General features: G+C 34.2%; 2 protein-coding genes across 3 annotated transcripts; both read right to left on the minus strand.

The window, feature by feature from the left end:
• Nucleotides 1-5,261: 5,261 nt before the first annotated feature.
• Nucleotides 5,262-10,602, minus strand: LOC142547635 (large ribosomal subunit protein uL13w-like). Of its 2 annotated transcripts, XM_075656008.1 has the most exons (5): nt 10,223-10,602; nt 6,908-7,024; nt 6,720-6,807; nt 5,510-5,665; nt 5,262-5,474 (listed from the first exon to the last, which is right to left on the minus strand). In XM_075656008.1, exons 1-4 carry the CDS (start codon nt 10,492-10,494, stop codon nt 5,522-5,524), a joined length of 621 nt encoding a protein of 206 aa, XP_075512123.1. In that variant the 5' UTR covers nt 10,495-10,602; the 3' UTR covers nt 5,262-5,474; nt 5,510-5,521. The 2 variants fall into 2 exon arrangements, with proteins under 2 accessions (XP_075512123.1, XP_075512122.1); XM_075656007.1 differs by lacking the exon at nt 5,262-5,474 and having other exon boundaries at nt 5,500-5,665; nt 10,223-10,600.
• Nucleotides 10,603-14,561: 3,959 nt separating this feature from the next.
• On the minus strand, nt 14,562-21,215 carry LOC142547636 (26S proteasome non-ATPase regulatory subunit 1 homolog A-like). The gene is made up of 13 exons (XM_075656009.1): nt 20,914-21,215; nt 20,240-20,303; nt 19,849-19,954; nt 19,505-19,616; nt 19,253-19,421; nt 18,185-18,657; nt 17,943-18,078; nt 17,603-17,854; nt 17,287-17,507; nt 16,942-17,200; nt 16,464-16,696; nt 15,881-16,382; nt 14,562-15,240 (listed from the first exon to the last, which is right to left on the minus strand). Exons 1-13 carry the CDS (start codon nt 21,063-21,065, stop codon nt 14,917-14,919), a joined length of 3,003 nt encoding a protein of 1,000 aa, XP_075512124.1. The 5' UTR covers nt 21,066-21,215; the 3' UTR covers nt 14,562-14,916.
• Nucleotides 21,216-22,000: the final 785 nt, after the last annotated feature.

Raw genomic sequence — 22,000 nt, forward strand, 5'->3', positions numbered from 1 at the left:
TATGTTCTTTTAAAATATTTAAAATAGATAGCTCCCAAACGGTTGCTTCGATGCTACATGTGGGGGCAGTGCCCTCACATGGTTTGCATGGACAAGATTCACACACATATGTGATTTTACAAAAATTAGTGAACCTCATGTATGTGTGGCTAATTTTGGGCCCTTGATTCTATCATGGGGGTAGTGCCCCTACATGTAGGATGAAATCAATCCTCCCGAACTTATAATAAAATATTTTAACGAGTTTATAAGCTCAATCAATCACCATCTAATTATTATTGAGTAGGTCTCTTATGAGACGGTCTCACGAATCTTTATCTGTGATACGGGTCAACTCTATCGATATTCACAATAAAAAGTTATATTCTTAGCATAAAAAGTAATACTTTTTCATGGATGACCAAAATAAGATATATGTCTCACAAAAGACGATCCGTGAGACCGTCTCACACAAATTTTTGCCTTATTATTTATTATACAGTTAATAATTCTCGAATAATTTATTTTAAAGTAAACTTATATATGTAATCGATAAAAGAATTCAATAGCTTGACATCTGAAAACACTTATTTTTTCAGCATTGTCTTTATAGTGCTGCTAAAGACTATTTATATTCATATATATATATATGAAAAATTGTCGAATCTAAATATTGTGAAAATATTGAAGGTGTATTGTAGAATTTACAATCGAAGTTAAAATTTATATAAAAAAATTAGAACCAAACAAAAAATAATTCGATTATGTGTATTTCATAAATTTTTTTCTTTCTTATTGGAGAAATTAACTTTCTTTTGGCGACTACTAGAATTATGTGATACAGAAACCAAATGTAATATAATAAAATTAAAGGAACTTTGCCTCTATATTCAAAAACACAGATAAGAGACCCATTTTTTTGGCTATATTAATTTATTATTCATTTCGGTTGTTTTTGGTTGGCATGATATGATTAATTATTATTTCATTTAATAAATGTTTGATTGCAATTTTTTGTAATAATTATTTTATCTCACGTGAATCAAATCATAAACTTAAATTGAATAGTATTATATATCTATATATTATTTATATTTATTAATTATTGAAATTGACAAAATTATCATTTATCATTTTATCTCAAATTTAATCAATATATCAAATACGTTATTATTTCTCGCACTCAAGATACAACGAAAATTTAAAAAAAATTGTTTTTGACTTTCAAAATATTCATTGACGTCGTATGATTTAAAACATTCATATGGTGTTTAGATATGATTATCTTTGAGTATATAACATCGGCTTCAACTATTCCAGGTTAAGCTGATATAGCTCTTCTTGTTAATATATATGAACGGATCTCCTCGTTTCTTCAATTGTCAGATCTAGTTCAGGATCAAAAATTTTATTCATCATATAGATTGTACTAGAGATCTAAACGAAGTTTGCATCGAGATTAAATCGTCGAAATTTCAGAAATCCGACGACGGTGCGATGGCGTCGTGTTGGCGATAAGGTGGAACAAGGTGGCCGATTTTTTTTTCTTAAAAATTGAGTTGGCCGAAATTTGGTGTGAATGAGAGAGGGAGAAAATTTTGTTTAAAAATTATGTTATTTCATATGTCCCTAAAACTTTAACCATATACAAAAAATATATATATTCATATAAGTTAAATAACAATTATTTAATTCTTAATTAACTATTATATAATTAATTAATTCTAGACTCCTCTACAATATTTCATGATAATCTAGACGCCAATATGTCGATGGTATAAATCTTGTTCATATAATGAAAAATGAAAATTTCAAATAACAAAATTTTCACTGATCCAATTTTTTGAACTCCTTCACTAAAACAAACAGTTTTGCTCTACTCACTACCAATTAAAATAACTTTTATATCTTTCATCATATGAAATAAACTTATAAACTTTTTTATAAGCAATATGTTTGATCTCCATCAAACAATAGTAGCTAAATTCAACTCCTTGGATTTAACTATATCAACAAGAACACAGAGTTTGATACTTGTGTGGTCCTCAATAATTCAAAGATACAGTTAGTCGTGAGTTCATAACTTCATGTGATTTAGAATTACATTTATTCTTATTTGGGCTCACCCTTATTAGCCTCTTTCTTTTCATTAACATCTTGATCAAGAACGTCAGAACTCAAGTCTGATTGCATTCATCGGATCATAATAAAAGCATCTAGTAGTATTGCCTCATGATCATCTAGGTATCACTGATAGTGTCTTCGATAACCTTAAGTTATAGTACGTAAAATATGGTCCCTTCAACTCATTTATATCTCGATCGAATCTGCAATCATTGGTATATCGAGAGTTGCAAATGAATTCTATAACAATGTGATATATCATTAGTAATAATGCCGATATCAGATGTGCAAATGGAGAACCACCTTTCCTAAAGCACTATCTTACTCTGGCAGATATTCCTTCTACTATTAACTCATCATATAACATATGATATCTTCACCCGTAGATAAACGGTGAATCTTCGACTACAATATATTGGCTTCTACATATTTCGAAACTACATCCAACCTTACTATCTAGTGACCTTCAATGGAGCCTGATGGTAGGGTAAAAATCCTATTATATCATCAATTATATTTTAGAGATATTACAAAATATTGTATGGATATGCACAAACATAATTGTCATATTTCACAAAAGTCCATATCATCTATGACTCGGTATATTTAATTCACATTACTAACATCAAATACACTCTAATAAATTAACTTCAAATAATATGTTATTTTACAACATTCGTTAAAATACGAAAACTTTATATCAACATGTAGCTTATATTTCGTAGACTCCGAATATATAATCAGAATTAATAACAACTGACAAACAACTCATCAATTTCAATTCAACAATTAAAATCCCTAATTATAATAAATTGGGAATAATTCAAAATAACATCATTATAATCTTCTCTACTTCGTTAAAATCATACACTATTCAACAATCTTCCAGCGTCTGAATAGTAAGCTCGGTCTGATCATTTGTCTGAGGGTGATAAACCATACTCGATCTCAACTCTGTCACCATCGCAGTCTGTAGTCCTTACCAAAAATGAGAAGTAAATCGAGGATATGTAGCAGAAATAATACACTGGAATCACATGCAACCGTACAATCTCTCGTATTTACAACTGTGACATCGTCAAATACGTACTATTCAACTATAGGGTATAAAATGTGCAACTTTCGTCAATCGATCAACAATCACCCAAATAGCATCAATAGTTCTAGTGCTTCTTGACAAATGAATCACAGTTAAATTTTTTGGTGGTTCGGTTCCTTTCCATTGAAGAATTCAGTTCGTGATAATTGGTTCAAGGTATTTTAATGGATGCAAATTTTTTGATCGCATCAGAGTCGGTAAAAACGAGTCAAAGTGCAGTGCTAGTACGCAGAGCCTTCAGGTTGTCTCGTATCAAATAACTAATGGTATATAACCATAACACATATTATTATACTCAATAAGTGATAACCACTTGGATAGTCCGATGGAGGATTGTTTAGAGAATCATCAAATAAATATCTATCTGTATGAATGAATATCCCCATGCCCTTACCAATGAAACACGGTGCTTACATCACATATATTAGTCTCAAACTTAAATGACATTTGTCCTTATTTTAGCCGGCTGATTCGAATATGAAAATGTTTAGAATATATGGTACACTTTCTAATGAGTTTCACGATCTTACGTTGAGAGAAAGACCGTATGGTACCTACTGTATATTTAAGGACCTTATCTATTGCAGTTTGCATGGGTATACAGATAAAATAAATGTCATAATCGGATAAAATTGTAAACTATTATTAGAATAAAGATTATTTTTACATAAGAGAAACTAAAGCTCAAGTCATAAGTTTACTCTCAAAAGTCAGAAACCTACTCTAACACAAACATCAAATTTTATATGTCTTGTTCTAGAGATCCCAGAAAACACAAATAAGTTATTTTTTAATCAACCAAGGAGAATTGATGTATTTTATACTTATTAAAACATAGCAATTACGTAACTTGAATTCCCTTTTTTCATTTAGGACAAACAATGCATATGTTTTAACCATTGTCCCTAGTATCTTTGCTACTTGCTGGCATTCTTTGCATGATTCATGTCGGGTGTTGTGCCATCATTAATTATTATGTTAAAAATTATTAAATTCCGAAATATTATTGAATCGCCTAATATTGCAAAAAAAAATTTTGGATTAAAGGATTTGAAATTTAAAAAAATTCTAGATTTATGTTACTTATATTTGCATACAGTTGAGTTTCGTGATTTCAATTACTCAATCAACGTATCATTAGTATTCGAAGTAAAATACTTAAATAAAAAGGAAAAAATGATTTCATATTCACGATTCCTCCCTTGAGATCATAAATCCATTACATTGCTTGTGACAAATCAAAGAATCTCATAAACATCTAAATGATACAATAAAAAAGTCAAGAATTTTAAATTTGTGTTGGTTTTGGATTGATGGTTTCGATTTAGAAAAAAAGATTTGATTCGAAAAAAAATAATGAAAAATACATTTTAAATAACACTCGTATTGAATGATTTAAAATTCAACATAATTAATGTTGAAATTGAAATCGATTAATTTAATAAAAAACAAATTTCAAATTCACTTGTCCATCTAAACAAGACGATGAATTAGAAATTCGTGAATCAAAGGTTTATATGCCAATATTAAGTAACAATAAAAGGATTAATAAAATTACAAAAGAACATATGATAATAGTGCATAATAGACAAATAGAAAAGAAAGAAATATCATATAAGTTATATGATGATATACAATTCATATAAATACAAAATCATCAAACCTAATTTAATTTATTTTGTCAACTATAATATAAATAATTTAGATATTCATTATTTTTATTAAAAATAAAAGTATAATTTAAATTTAATTTATTTAAATAATTTATCAATCATATAAATAAAAAAATCTATTAAACCCAAAATAAAAATATATTTTCCATATACCTATCTATTCTTAGACACAAGAATAGGGGTGGAGAAAGCTCCCCTTCCTTGTGTCGATACTTCGAGGTTGAGGCACAAGTAGACGCTGTGAATAATTCGGCGAAACTCGGGTCCGGCTTACCAGTTCCTTTTTCGATATTGGTTTCCTATTTCTAAAAATCGAGCCGCTCATAAGCTGAACCAGGGTCAAATTCACAATGCCAACATGAAAAATATAAATAGATGCAGGCTAGTTGGATGTAATCCAAAGCCAAAAGAATAAATGACAAAAATAACTTGAGATTCGGGTAAAAAAAAATAAATCACGGGAAAATATATCCGGTAAAGAAAAAATTAAGCCACTCAGTCAAAAATAGACTCAATTCCTTAAAAAACTATGAAAAATGTGAACTCCATATTTTAATAAGCAAAAACGGACAGAAAGTATTATTCACCAAAATCGTAGGTGTAAAAAGGTTTTTTTTTTTAAAAAAAAAAAAACTAGTATGCAGTTTTAATACTGGATTGGAGAAATAATGTCAAGTTGGGCACCAAGCTTCTCTTCAGCAGTTTTCTTAGCTCTTACTCTAAGTTTTGTCAGCTGCTTCTTGCTGTCGTAAGTGGCTTGAGCTCTGTCTTTCCTCTTCTTCTCGAGTTCCTACAGTAAACAGAAACGTTGCGGAGAATGCATAAAAACAACGTTTTGATCAAACGAATTCATGAGATGATGTTACATTGTAAATTTCAGCTAGCGACTCAATAAGAAAGTAAGCCGCTGGATGTAAAGAAACATAAAACACATTTTCATAAAAAAAATAAATTGAAATGATATGAAAGAGCACACGGCCTTGAAGCTATCTGAAGGTAAGATCCAAGCCTTTCCAAAGCGAGCTGTGATACTTGATATTCCAGAAACTAGACAGACAACGTGACAAAAATTTAAACAAATTATCTCTCGTGTAATTTTCAAACACATTTAGCTCCTTAAAAAGAATAAATATCAAGTTGGATTTATAATATCCATATCTAATATGTATTTAATGCATATCCTGAGCCTATTAATGAGCATAATTCCCTCCCTAAAGAGGGTTGCACTCAAGATTCTAAAATTTGCTAGACGTTAGCTGGACGCCAGACCCGAGCCTAGGGTGTATAGGAGCCCGCTAGGCGGATTCCAGAGTATCAACATAATAAAATAAAGTTTGGTGTGTTAGGACAATCCAACAAATAGTATTTTTTTGTTGGACTTTAGTTTAGGGCTTGTAAAAAAATGTATTTTTATTTTTTATAATTCGGCTTTTAACCAAAAAAACTTATTAAAAAAACAGCCCAATTTTTTTAAAAATTTTCGGTCGCCTAGGGCCGTCTAAGTCCTCCTAGGTCGATTTTTACAACACTGGTTGCACCCCAGGAAAAAGAGCTACATCTTGCCAAGTACTGTACCTAACTACAAGTCTTGGGGTTTTAAGTTTACTGCGAGAGCAGCATAAGAGAAAAAACCTTGAAAGGGTAATATTAAAATATTGGCTACATTCTTAAATATGGCGAAAATGAGATTTTCAGACGGGTGAGCTGAAAGATAAAGTGACCGATCGAATAAAAGGTCTAACAGTGATAAACGCAATTTGGCAACTACAATATTAGGCATGTAAACAGAGACATAATTTAAAGTCAATGTATACAGCAGCGTACAAAAATAAAATGTAACTCACCCTGATAATATCATAGTGGTTCCATCCAACCTCTGATGAGAGCCTGCCCAACAAGCAATACTTGTGCCCAGCCTGAAGCCTCAGCACCCTGGTTATCACACCGGCCAGCAGCTTAGAAAGATACTTACATATGACTCAATAACTAACGAACACTTAAAAAACTGAAAAAGGTTGTCAAAGTAACTCACTTGAGAGCATCAGGAATAACCATCCTCTTGATCTTGTCATAAGGTGGAGGAATACCCTCAAACACCTTCAAACGAGCAAGCGCAGCAGCTCCTCGCTTAGTCTTGTGTGGAATCATCCTAAATATAAAATTCAATATATAGCACAAGGGTGAATTTAAATCACGACAATGTATCATAGAAATATTAAGCAACCTTGTAGCCCCCAATGCAACTCACAGATAGAATACTCATTTCCAGTATTAGTAGCTTGGAGACTTTACATTTATCCTCTGTTTAATGAATTGAAAAGGCAGGCCAATTTTCTACATGCCAAAATGCACAATGATCTGAGATGCAGAGCTGTCAAGATCACATTCAAAATTCTACATCCCATTACTGTTCAAATAAATTTGTAACAGCACCAGCCTTCAGGTTTTTTAATATAGTTTGTTATTAGAAAAACAACACATATTTGCCATATTTAGCGAGGTAAGGTTAATGTTAGCAGGTAGTTAATTGGTCGATGTTAATATCCACCCGCTAGCATCAATGGTTAGGATCTGGTCACATGGGTCAGATCATCGTTGATCTGACTCACGTGGCCATTTATTATTAGAAAAACAACACATATTTGCTATATTTAGCAAGGTAAGGTTGATGTTAGCAGGTTGTTAATTGGTCGATGTTAAAATCCACCCGCTAGCATCAATGGTCAGGATCTGGTCACATGGGTCAGATCATCGTTGATCTGACTCATGTGGCCAAATACTAGCCATGGACTCTAGCAAGTGGGTAATATCCACCTGTTTGCACCTAAATTTCCAGTTAGCAATCATAGGGCATTTGCTTTTATACAATAATCCATCGCGGCCCGTGGCGAATTCTTTATTTCTTATTTTTTGTTGAAAACAAAATTGGTGAATGGATCCATGGAACGGTTCAACAAAAAAAGTTTCTCCCAGTTTTTTTAATTATTTTTCGTTTTGGATCATTTCACCATAAATAATAATGACAAGGGGGCAGCTGCATCCAGCTTGTGGGCGGCCTGGGTGGATGAGGGTATTTGTAGGAGAAAATCAAAATTTTTTCAATAAAAAAAGAAAACTGGGCTGTCATTACTGTTTGTGGTGAACTAGATCCAATGGATCGGTTGACCACATAACATAATTTTAAAAACTTGGCGGAATCCGTGGACCGAATATTGTTTTAATAACTTTTTGGTAAACAATTTGGATAGGTTCACCAATTATGTTTTTTCAAAATTACAAGAAATGAAGAATCACGGTGGATCGTTGTAAAAGTAAACACAACAAATTCACACATATTGAGCCAATCTGAGGCTGTTTTGTAATAAACTAAGAAAAAACCCCTAGCCTTCAACTTCTAGCAATGCACTCTCAATCTAACCAAAGAGCAAATGAAAAGGCAAACACTAAATAAAATTATAATCAATCTAACCATAAAAAGTATCAATAGATATCGCATATTCTACAAGCACACAAATAATGAAATAAAGTAAACTAAGAACATTACTTCCCTGTCCCATCACAACCAAAGCTTCAGTTCACGAAAACTGAAAAAGTTCAAACTTTTAGGCAAAAATGTCTAAAGCACAAAGACTAAAAGTGAATGGACCGATATACGACTAAATTTTGCGTTAAATCATCATAAAAGGTGTCTGCTTTAACATCCAAACACATTCCTCCAGCTTCATATGTTGGGAAATTATACCGAAGCAATGCCGACCACGATGATAATATAGTACCCAAAAAATTTTGCGGAATAAAATAACCAACAATGGTGTGAAGACATGATTGAAATCAAGTCTTCAAGTTGGAAGAAATGTTAGGTAAGTAAACCATTGTATTTAATTGTATGCAATGCATTTTGCCAAAATGCATTTCGTCAAAGCCGTGTCCAATTGGTTGATGGCTGCAAGAAAAAAGGAATATTGCTTCCTTTGTTCACACGAAAGAATTCACCTATAAATACATGCATAATTTGCATTGTAAGGATCATCCCAAAAAACAATTACAAAGCTTTGTAAAACAAGAGAAAACAAAGAGTTGTGAGTATCTCTTGTATGAGTTAGAGAAAATATTTGGTAAAGACGTCAAAAGAATAAGTGCACGAATCTCATCATCAAAATTAATTTCAACCGATGTTAGCTGAGAAACAATCGTGTTGAACTCATTGATGTGTTTAGCCACCGAACCACCTTCAACCATTTTCAAGTTGAATAACTTTTTCATGAGATGTACTTTGTTGTTTGCTGATAGCTTCTCGTACATATCCGATAAAATGGACATCATCTCTTCTGTGGTTTTTGCATCCGCAACGTTATGTGCCACATTCTTCGTTAAGGTCAATCATATCACACCTAACACCTATCGGTCAAGGAGCTCCCAATCATCATCCTCCATCTTTTCCGGTTTCTTTCCTGATAGAGGTTGATGCACCTTCTTACTGACAGATAATCTCTTATCTGTAACCGCCAGAACGAAAAATCTGTTCCGTCGAACTTGTTGATTCCCGGTCCCGATCCATCATCTCCGGCCATCGCTTCTCTAGCCTTAGAAAAAATCTAAAAAATCTTTTCTGATGTGGAAGATCAGACAAAGCTGCAACCACAGAGCATACTCAGAATTTTTAAGAATTTTCACAACAAGTCTCTGATACCAGTTGTTGGGAAATTATACCGAAGCAATGCCGACCATGATGATAATATAGTACCCAAAAAATTTTGCGGAATAAAATAACCAACAAGAACACAAAGATTTACGTGGTTCACCCAAGATAGGCTACGTCCACGGAGCTACTGCAAATCTTTTATAACAGGAGAAATATTACAATAAGTGTATACAATAATACACTAAATATCTCACACTCCCAACCCGAGTATAACCGAGAAAATGTTTTCTCTAACTCACACAAGAGATACTCACAACTCTTTGTTTTCTCTTGTTTTACAAAGCTTTGTAATTGCTTTTTGGGATGATCCGTACAATGCAAATTATGCATGTATTTATAGGTGAATTCTTTCGTGTGAACAAAGGAAGCAATATTCCTTTTTTCTTGCGGCCATCAACCAATTGGACACGGCTTGGACGAAATGTATTTAGCAAAATACATTGCATACAATTAAATACAATGGCCTAACTTACCTAACATCATATACCTCAGATAATCTAATCATCAAGCAGGTCATGTACCAAAAACACCCATCTCAATCAAACACATTTCCACGCCAAACCCACAATAAAAAACCAAAAAATACATACTTTAAACGAAATAACTACGCAAGAAATTCCAGAAATAAAAAGCATTAAACCATACCCACGAATCGTACGCCACAGTATCTTGGACGGAGCCCTGAAATGAATGGGTCCATGAGAGGGCTTGGTGTTCATACGCTTCCGGAGGAATCTCAGATACTTCATCTTCTGTCGCACAAGGCCACCGGATAGGCAGATCTCCTCGCAGCGAACCACAACCACCTTCTGCCCATTTAAAAGTTCTTTGGCTAGAATGGAGGCCAGACGACCAAGCATGTGGTGCCTCGCGTCCACCACCACCCTCTTCGCACAGATACCTGAACCCGACACCATTGTTTCCTCTCTGTAAGAGGTATGATTGGGGAAAACGGCGAGCTGGTGGATGGAGAGAATAGGGTTTCTGGCTGCTGTCTCGTGAACTATTTTCTTGCTATCGAACCCATATTAGTTTACTGTTAAATTAGCTAATGGGCTTTAAACTTTTTTGGACTACCTATTCTGATATCGAAAACACAGTTAAAACCAAAATAACCTATCGAACACGAAAATTTAGCACAAATTATTCAAAATTTTGATTTTTTTCTATGAAAAATATGTCGTTTTTTTTTTCTCATGTCGTGTCATTTTTCGAAATAATCAAATATCCAAAATAACTGATTTGGTTCAAAACAAACTTCAAGTTTTTTGAGTTGAGCAATTAATTATATCCAATTGGTTCAAAATAACTATTGGTTCAATTTTGAACTAGCAAAAACTTTTTAATGTACTATAATGTTTAAATCTGGGAATTAAATAATATTTTATTCAAATAAATATCATTAAGCCAATATCATATCTATAATATAAAAGTTAGATTATTTTTATTATCAAATGGACCCAATATAAATTCTTGAATGTCTTCTGGAATTCGAAGGCATCAAACCTTTGAGCCTAGCTGATAGGTTCACCTGACTCTGAACAATTTATTTAATTTAACAACACAAATATATGAATTGAAGACTGCCTCCATCAGGAAATCTGCCCTACATGTTCTATTCTTCCCTCTTGTTGTTTTTTTCATATTCAAATAAATCAGTTATATTTGTGTATCCGAATGGTGGACATGCCACTAAGGATTGGCTTGAGAAGGAAATAGGTCCTGAGTTGCAGAAATCTTGTGGAGATGGAGTAGAGGACTTGAGCATTGTTTATGTTGATGTGCTGGTTGGGACTCGTCAGCTTAGTTCCGCACCGGTCACTTGTTAAATGCGATGGAAAATTCAGAAAAACTCTCAGGAATCTGAGAAAGATGCACTATAGAAACAAAGACATGTCAAGATGATAGATACATAAGCTGGGATAGAAACAAAGACATGTCAAGATGATAGATACATAAGCCGGACTTTCCAAATGTTATGCACCTGACAGTTCAATGAGCTTAGTTATTGAGGTTGACTTGTCCCTTTGCAATGAACCGGATTCATTTTTCAGGTTTGTATTGTTCTTACTTAATCTATCAGTAAATAACTGGGATTTATGACTTCCACAAATAAGAATCTCTTTCTTTTCTTTATTATGGCATATTCTGTTCAAAGGGAAATCTGTGAGAGCGAGGTCGAGAAGTATTATTGTGTTTTATGACTTTGAAATTGCTCAAGTTTCTGTCTTCATCAACATTCTTGACCATGGTTTTCTGGTTGACAACAAAGGCGACGATATCGATTTTCATAATTCGATCATTATATTCGTCTCAAGATGTGGAAATAGAGAAATGATAAGTGGTCTCTTCAAAGTTCTTGATGATGATAGAATTGATGAATACTACAGAGGTGAAAATTCTTATTCTCGACTCATTTTTTTATTTTGTTTTTTAGTATTCTTGTGATGTGTTCATAAGAGTTAGTTTGTGTATTTTACTCTGGAAAAATAAGCATTTATTCTTTGGTATTTTTTTTTAAAAAAAAAGAGTATTTGTTTGCAATGACAGCCTGATATTTTTTCATTTCTCGCATTTGTGTAAAAGATATTATAGGGGGTCTAACCTTTATGTATAATATATAAGATGTAAACTCATGTATGTGATGTGCATTTTCATGAACGATAACATCTTAAATTCAAAGTTATGATACGATTCTCGGAAGATGATAAGGTAAACTAACATTCTTTTATACGGATACGTGAAATGTGTCAACTCGACACGATCAGAATAATCTGTTCATTTATTACATGGTATTTCTTCGTAACATAATTAACAAAAAATGATATATTTATAGTGAAAATTAATATTTTTGACATTAAAATAAATACTTTTCGTTATATATTACACAAAATTTATTAATAACATAACTAACAAAAAAATGATATTTTTATAATGATATTCAATAATTTAGACTTAAAAAGTAATATTTTTTATTTTTTGACATAACGATAAATATTACAAAAAAATGTTAAGAATATATTACAAAGCAAACCAAAAGATATTCCTATTTATTGAAACAACATATCAGATTAGAACTATCTAATCAAAATATCTTTTGCAGTAATACTTTTTACAACACAAGTCAATAGGGTAAAAGAATGTTTCCCTTTTCTTCGTACTAACATAACTAAAAAAAATTACACTTTCGTATTAAAATGTAATACATTTTAGTCAAGTCATTAGGTCTGATCAGAGGTTCATCTCACGAGAGTTTTTGTTTTTATTGAATCATTTTGATGTCTTTTGTTAGTATGCAAAATTATGTGATATATGGAATTAGGATAAAGTTATGATTGGACAAACAAGAAGATATCTATTTCATAAGTTACTTTATTGAGTTTTACTATATAAAAATTTAACTCCAATGCTCAACATGTATATTATATATTGAGAATGTGTTTATTAAAATTCTTTGAAAATCGCAACAGATAAATTTTCAAATCAAACTTTATCCAACATCAAATGAGTTTAGAACACGTTTTCTCGAAATTTCACCAAAATTGCTACTACAACTAAAACATGCATGGAAAGACACGTAAATAATTCATGAGAAAATATATTCAAATCTCTTCACAACTTCCCAAAAATTTCAGCAACTACACAAACTTAGAAAATTAAACGTATGAATTAATTCCAACACATTACCTTGTAAACAAACGAAGTGTATCACATGTAAGAAAAATGACCCATATCAATCAGAAGAAGGAAAGACGTGTAGGAAATGGCGATGGTCATTGCCTACAACTTTTGACAAAAATTATACATGCACCGTCGCAACTTTAGAAATTGAGATGCGTACACGATTCTTCTTTTGATTTTCGGCTCCCGATACACTCATCGATGATATGAGAAACGCCTATAAATAACAGCGATTGAGGTCCCTAAGCACACACCTCATAAGAAAATTATACGTCATCTATCGAGAGGACGGATTGCTTAGAAGACTTCAATCGGAAGGAAAAACAGAGAAATCAAAATTTTTCAATGGTCGAATGTAACACTCGATTAAGCTTCCGCCTATTATATATCATGTTCATATATACGTAGAAAAATGATTTTGAGAAAAATCTCTAACATCACATGCATATTATTAATACTCCAAAAATCTGAACCTCCCTAGCAATGAGATAAAAAATCAGCAACTAATAAAACGATAAAAAGACCAAAACATGTCCATGAAATATTATTTTTTCATCAACTGTCGTCAATCCTATAGTGCACGATTTAAGATATTGACGCTAAGTCGATATGACTTAACCAATGGACCGGCATAGATAAGGAAGTTGACATAAGTTAATGACCGAGTGTTCACGGGTGTGGCTCTTTTGTGGTGTCTCTACCAATTTCCTGGATACATTAATATTTATTATTTTACCAAAACGACTGTTAGACTGTTTATGGTTTGACTGTGTCATTATCACTAAATGCTTTCTTGTATTAGAAAAAAAAGTTTGACTAGATTGATGATGATTTTTAAATTGAGGTGAAGGTTATTGTGCATTAATTTTGCCAGTTTTCCCTCTGAGACAAATTAACGGAGATTTCAGTTTTGCCGGATGAGTTAGATCTTAGGCAAAAACTTGTGTGAGATGTATTTTATGATACAGATATCTTATTGGGTCATCCATGAAAAAATATTACTTTTTATGCTAAGAGTATTGCTTTTTATTGTAAATATCAATAGAATTGACCCATCTCACAGATAAAAATTCGTAAAACCGTCTCACAAGAGACCCACTCTAGATTTTATTGAGACAACTTTGTATGGATATTCAAGTTCAAGTTCTTCTAGTCTTTACTCGGATCTCATCCAAATCAAATACTTCTATCAAAAGATAACCCTCAAATTACTTAAAAATTCAAATTGGCAGCGATAACTGATAAGCAAATCCAGGAGAAAACAGTAACCATAAACCGCAGCTCGTCATAAAGCACAAGATAATGAACTTAAATGGACAATTAAACTAGAAAAAATAAAGAGACAATTCAAGAATTCAAAACACATAGAAAATGAACACACCAAAAATCCAGGGAAAATGCAGATTCAAATCCGTTTCTTCTTTTGGATGGAGAATCAGAAAAATTACATTTAAGACTTCGATGGCAATGGCAATTCAACTTTTTTGAATCTCCTCTCCCCAATATTTTTCCTGTATAACCACCAGCTTATAAAATGGGCTCTAAGATCAAAGTTGGGAAAAGATGTGTCTGTTGTGCTCCGGTCATTTGCAGACAGTGTGGAAGCTAAAGAGCTTCTTCTCTGTGTAAACTTACAAAGAACCGAGCAGTACAAAAACTCACGACGTGTATTCAAATGGTTGCGGAGGGGCGGGTTCGTCATCAACAGCCATTGCAGAGGCTGAACCCGGTTGTCCAGCTGATGATCCACCTGCATTTGATGTTGTTGATGAGGGTGCATCGGTGAGAGATAACTGTTCGGGTTCGTGTGGACGCAGATCTTTCAACAGTACGAATCCAGAGGGAGCAGATTTCACCGGAACGTATCTGCTTTCTTCGAGGAATTTGATAATTTTTTCTTGGGCGGGAATGACTCTGGCAGGGTTGGTCAAGATTTCAAAACATGGCTCGGGTTCAGCCTTCTTTTCTGCTGTGCTATCAACCTGACAAACGGCAGACATTCAGAATCATCTCTTCAGGGTTTTAATCATATTCAATTTATAAAACGATTTAACATGAATGCAAATGAATCAACCAGGCTCACCAGATTTCAGAGCCATCTAGAATTATATTTTATTTAAATTCAAAAATCAGAGTTAACTTGAGCTCAAGCATGTTCTAAACTTTTTTGAATCAACTTTGCGACAAAATTATTTTACTCGATAAGCTACCTGGAGCTTTAATATGTTCAACTATTTAAAAGTATATTAAAAAACTCGTAAACCTGTAAGCTAGCGCCATACTTCAAACTTTGCTCTACAAGGCACAATCAACAAATTTATGTTCATGCTCTAATTAAAGTTGAACTTCTTCTAGCTTAGTAAATATCGATCTTTTGAGTTCACGTACAAAAACATTGGGTTACGTTAGGCTGAGTTCGACCTTTTGCACTCCTAATTTCTACAGTATCTGAACAAGTGTCTGTGTGAGAGCAAGAGTATGTAGGGGAGAGAGAGAAGGAGACATCAATGCCATAATGGTAACCAAAGGAAAGAAAAGAAGCATATGAAAAATCCAGGATAAGCACCATGTCCCACTAAAATGGAAAAGGTCCAGAACATAAAAAGCAGAAAGCGATCTAACCTGCATAGCATCCCCCCCATCCTTGTCGACAACTTTCCCCTTTCCAGATCCAAGGACAGCACTTGGTTCTGCAACAGATGCCTTCTCTGCATCCTTCTTACTAGCCCTGGCCTTTGCTCTAGCTGAAGTGGACAAAACCGCAGTAGGTAGCTTAACAGAGGTAGTTGTTGTCGGTACTGTAGTAGGCTTAGGGTACTCGAACAATGACGGCTTAGCATGAGATAAGAATTCGAACTTTGGCGCTTTAAGATTGTGGTTCAAACCAATGAAGGCAGTTGGTGAAAATGCTAGACTAACGAAATAAATAAGTGGGTACCAATACCAAAACTGACTGAACACAGCAAGACCAACAACAGCAGTAATTTTATCATGTTTCGACTTTGAAAGTAACTTGATTGTCACATTCCTGCCACCAGCATCTAGGATCCCAGAAGCCAGAATTGCACCCATCTTGCTCATTGTGTCTTCATGCTTATCAACGATAATTTTTTCCAATTGCCGCCTAACAATTAAAACATGGTTACCAGAAAAAAGGCGAATGAATAGATCAACTGAATATTACCAACGTATACACAGACAATACCTGAATGTACCAACACGAGAATCACTGGCTTCACTTGTCTGAACCATAACCATTGCCATTGCAATTAGAGCACCTTGACGCACAAAGTCAACAACATCAGACATCAAAGGTTCCAGCAATGATATGGCCTCACTAAGACCAGTGCCAGCACATGAAATTCCGACTGCCAATGCGGCGCCATATCGAACATGAGGGTTGTAGGACTCGGACAACAAGGAAACTATACGAGGAGTCTGCAACAATAAGAAAATAGATAACTGCATTGGAAAAGATCCAGCCAACATCCCTACCGCAAACTCCCTTTGTAAAATATTATGCACATACAACATTAGCTATAAGTAGGCCACGTATCAGGGGATAATGCCAAGTAGTTTTTGGGTTCTAAACACCTTGCCAAAAGCTAGATAAATAATAGATGGGATTCAAAAACTTAGAAATCTTCAAAAAACAAGCCTCGACGAAATAAAAAGGTACCTACCTGTTCAGGATCAGAATATAAAACAAAACCAAGGGCAAGAACAGCAGTTCGCCGGACGTCATCGCTCACATCAGACACAGCGAAGTGCAACAATTGACGTATTGCCTTATTGTTTGCTGTTCCCCTGTATGCCAAAGCCAATGCATACATGCCTCCATAGCGCAATATAGGGTCTTGATCGCGAGTCATTTGCTCAATGAGTGTATCGGCTTCTTCTTCTCTCCCATAGACTGTAAGTGCTATCCCCAATGCCAAACCCCTGGCAAGCCATACACAACGAGATAGTAACAAGAAAGATGAATAAAGAACATACCTGTCCCAGTACAATGCAAAATTCAATATTACCTAATTATCTTCTCGTGCTGGGTCTCGTGTGCATATGCAAGCAATTCACTGGCTTTCTCGCTTGCAGTTCCAACCATCAGTAAACCCAGACTAATGCCAGCAGCTTCACCGGCAACGGCACTGTCTGTATACAGCACATTTTTTATGTCTTCAAAGATGTCATCATCAGCAGTGCCCAAGGCTGCCAAACCAAGACCTAGGCAGGCACCATGTTGAATAACCTGCACAATGAAATATTTCCCAGAGTTTAGCTAAAACTTGGTGGAGAAACATGGTGACAACAGAATAATATCATTAGGTAAAACAAAGGTTAAACCTCAACATTAGTAGTCCGCAAGCTATCACGAAGAAACTGTTTGATTCCCTCCCCATGGTTTGCATGAATTAAACCCAGAGCATATAAAGCTCCACCTTCAGAATATGGACTACCGCCACCGCCGCCAGTTCCACCCTGCGGCAAGTATGGAGCCATTAGAGATCTTCCTTGTTGCAGATGACCTCTGTGGATAACACCAAGACCTGCTGTGGCACTAAATTTTGCCCAATTTGTAGCCCTGCTTAACCAGTCCTGTCAATTGGCAGAACAAGTCGATCAGAGACAACATCAAAATAATTTTAAACAGTAAATGGAAACCAGAGAATAATCAGTAGATTACCAGATTCTCGCGAAGAAATGTGTCCACGGTTGTTCCCGCATGCATAATAGCATTAGCATATATAGTTGCACTATGGCAAACACTGTTTCTCACCTCAACAGATTGCTTTATGGTCTTAAGAATGAGAAGATCTGATCTGTAAGTAGATAAGCAACCAAATGCCCATCACAATTTGAATCACATAATTTAAACATGTAACAGAAAATTTGGCCGAGAGTTAATCTGATAGTAAGAAAACTTACTTGTTATGACTGTACAAGAATTGCATAGTCAGCTGTATTGAAGTCTCCCCAGACAAAATTCCTCTTATTTTTGCCAACCTCTCTGCATAAACTTCATCGTGCTGATCTAGATTTAAGGAACTACTACTTTCTTGAGTATCATCTGTCATTTGAACATCCTGTAATGGGACTGCACTTCCACTCTGAGCAGAATCAGGTTGATTAGACCCCGACTGTGTGGTGGCTGAAAGCTGGGGCTTAGGACTTGGAAGTTGATCTCGCACTCTCAAAAGGAAAGCCTGGTGCTCATTCTCCACAAGATCAAATGCTATTTGAAATGCCAAAAGTGCATCATCCTCAACTTCTGATCTTAAAAGTTTCTCTAATATAATCGCTACACCCTCAGGCTCATCTAAAAACATTAGGCGCTGACAAATGCTCAAATAATCAGGAGAAGGCAACTGCTGATATACTTTGACAAGCAGGCGGAGTACCTGCACACGAATTACAAGGATCGGAGCATTAAGTTTATTTACTTTTTTGAGGCAGCAAGATGGCCTAGAGTATATCGGACAAAAGCTTAGAAACTTAATAGGTTCGAGAAGACCAAGTTTCTTCTCCAGCAGATATTTTCATAATCATATGATACAAAAAATTGTCAGGAAGTAAGGTGTTGATAAAACTAGAGCTCATGGCATCCAAATTGAATTGACATCTAGAATAACTAAAAAATAGTAAGGAAGTAAGGTGTTGATAAAAGTAAAGCTCATTGAATTGACATATAAAATAACTCACAAAACTACATGGATGCATTTCATTGTGCTCTACATGTCAAAATAAATAAAGTGTGAAATTCATCACTTCATATAGACCATTACAACCTAGAGCAACTATAGATTAACAATGCATTAGACACGTCAAGTTAGTTTACTATACATGTCTATGTTAGTGTAAAGAGCAATAGCTTCCTCATACTTCAAATTTGCCTTCTACCAAAGTGCAAAACAATATTAACCGTATGAGCTTAACAATTATTGTAAGAGAAAAGGCGATAGAAACATCACTCGGGTATGCACTAAATGATTTCACCTCACGGCGATATTCTCTTCGATTCACAAACGAATGCGAGACATCGATGCAATAATTGATAGTAGCATGAATATTATCACTCTTTATAACTGCTTCCTCAAGTTTATCCAATCGTCTGCATTCAATGGCCATTCCTATAGCTTGTTGGTTTTTCCCATCAACTATACATCTGGCAAAAAGGGTAATCAAGACATGAGCTAGTAAGAAGACGCCACATGAACTGCCTATAGCAACACGGACAACTTAACATACTTATCAAGCATTCTCTCAACGATCGCCTCCAGTCTAGAGTCAACCTTCGTGGATTCAACCTTTGTCTCAGCTGCCTTAGTCTTGAGACTAGCATATTCATCGATTGCTTTGGCTACGTGAAATAATAGCAAGATGAAAACTATAAGAAGCTTTAATTACACGAAGCAGTAGCAAAAACTTCAGTGACACTCATTTAGTTCTTAACAAGCATTTCCTGTGTCCCATCCACAGATCACGCTTATTTCAATCAAGTTACATACGCTTCACATCAGGATCCATCTTGGGAGCTATTACTATTAGTCTCAGACAATTTGTGAAGAGAAAAGCACGAAATGAACTCTTACCAAGAATAGTATGAACATAGTCCGAATCTTCTGACACATCAAATAGAGGGCCAGCTCCCAGAGCATAGGATAACGAGTCATTAAGTTCACCTAGATAATAGAAAACCTGACCCAAAAACACCAAAACTTGTGAAGAATTAAAAAGTGAATAGAATAGACACATGATGGAATCAAGAATTTCGGTTCATCTTTCCATTAAGTGTGACCAAGAGGAAGTTCAAAAAAAAAGAACAAATCAAAACAACACCAATTTTACTTTTCTGAACATGATTTCCCTCACTTAGCTGAGTTTTATAGGAATTAATAAATTTATCAGAGTAACTAATACAGCATAAACAACTCCCAAAAAATATGGACGAATAAAAAAACTTTGTGAGAAACATGGTTTCACCTTTGAAACAAGCAAGGCAGCAAGTTGCCTTTGATCAAACTCTTCATCTTCATATAAACTTTCTCTGCAACCAAATAGCAAACATATATAATAAGACACTTGGAAAGTAAGAAAAATACCACAATGGCACAGGAAATATAGAAAAAGTGAATTGATGAGTACACCACATTTGGAAGAAGACAAAACCAAAAAGAAAGGCAAAGCTGACCAAAGCTTAAACCAAGATATCAACTAGAGGTGGTGAGCAATAATCAATCATAAGCAAAAAGTGAGATCACCCAATATTCTCATATTGAAACACTACATTGTCCACTCCCACGGCATAAAACAAAATCCTTGCCACCTCAAGCTTCTAATGACGCTAAGAATAAAAACACTGCAGCAGCAACAACACATTTCTAACAAAGACTAATTCACAATCTTTCCCTGCTTCAAAATAGCTAATCATCAATATCAGGCAACAAAAATTGAAACATGGGGATCAAATATAAATATATATCATGGCACCCCAAAACTCCATCTCACACAAAAAACTCAGCTTTGCACCCAAACAGGGGAAATCCACTCAAACCCATTTCACCAAAACCCCCATTCGTATGAAAAAACCCTAACCATACGTCGAGCTTGAAAACCACCCTAATTCACGTATTTGGCAAATAAAAAAAAAATATTACATAATCGGAACGGAGGTCGAGATCTCCGGCCAGAAATAGTCCACGAAGGAGTTGAGGTTGGAGAGTGCGTGCAGCTTAAGAGCCGGATGGCTCTCGTTCAGCATCGCCAGAAGCCCTCCGGCAGAACTCACCATCGTCGCCGCGGCCGCCATCTAACAGATTTTTATCGGGAATCCGCCGTAGAGATCTGAGGGGGTTTTGACAAAGATCGTTCGGGTTTCTTGGAGCAACGGCAAAGTGCCTAGGTTACGGTGTTGTTCGGTTGGCGTATAGATCAAACCAAAAGAAATTTAAGTGTATTGATTCTTAGATTTGTCACAACTTTATTCTCAATTAAAAATGTGTATATATGGATTTCTTTGTTGAAAATAATATATTTAAATATTGAAAAATAATATTTAAAATGTGTGTATTGAATATTTGAATGTTGAAAATAAGAGTTGTAAATATTGAAAATTAGTGTGTGATGATGTATGTAATGATGTATTTTATTTTTGGATTATTTGTAAAGAAATTCTATAAATAGCCTCACCATTTGTGAATAAATTCACAATTGAGTAGAGAGAAAAATATTATAAAGTGTGTAGTTTGGTAAATTTTGAGAGTTTGAGATTTTTACTTTTTACCATAAATTTTTACTTTTCACAACACGTTATCAGCACGAAGCTCTAAAAGTCCTCCGTACTTTTCCAAGCTCCAAACATAAGAAAAAAGTAACAAAAGTAATAATATTTATTTTACTGTTATTTATTTATTGTGTATATATTTAATATATAATATAATGTTATTATTAGAAATAATAAAAATAAATTTTTCAAAAACTTGTTATAAATCCTGGGAGGATGTTAAGACGACAACCCACACTCCCGGTAAGGATACGACAAGTATAAAAGCCTATAAGATTTTTAAACAAAATAACTTATGACACATCATTATAATAATGTGATATGATATACATAATTATTTAAACATGATTAATATTATATACACCATATTATTACCATAAAATTATACATATATATACATTTATTTTTTTGTACACCAACTGTCATAAACGGTAACAAAACGGCTAATTTTTGCCCTATAA

Source organism: Primulina tabacum, chromosome 5 (assembly GCF_025594145.1).
Source record: "Primulina tabacum isolate GXHZ01 chromosome 5, ASM2559414v2, whole genome shotgun sequence".
Classification (NCBI taxonomy): Eukaryota; Viridiplantae; Streptophyta; class Magnoliopsida; order Lamiales; family Gesneriaceae; genus Primulina; species Primulina tabacum.

Bases quoted from the DNA above. Each gene is read 5' to 3' on its own strand.
- LOC142547635 (XM_075656008.1), bottom strand. From the start codon at position 10,494: ATGGTGTCGGGTTCAGGTATCTGTGCGAAGAGGGTGGTGGTGGACGCG. The intron at 7,025-10,222 runs GTATGGTTTAAT...TTTTATATTTAG, and splicing joins CTGTGGCGTACGATTCGTGG to GATGATTCCACACAAGACTA. The intron at 5,666-6,719 runs GTGAGTTACATT...TGTTTACTGTAG, and splicing joins ACCACTATGATATTATCAGG to GAACTCGAGAAGAAGAGGAA.
- LOC142547636 (XM_075656009.1), bottom strand. From the start codon at position 21,065: ATGGCGGCCGCGGCGACGATGGTGAGTTCTGCCGGAGGGCTTCTGGCG. The intron at 18,658-19,252 runs GTGAAATCATTT...ATTCGTGTGCAG, and splicing joins GAAGAGAATATCGCCGTGAG to GTACTCCGCCTGCTTGTCAA. The intron at 16,383-16,463 runs GTATTGTCTGTG...TTTAATTGTTAG, and splicing joins TCTCGTGTTGGTACATTCAG to GCGGCAATTGGAAAAAATTA.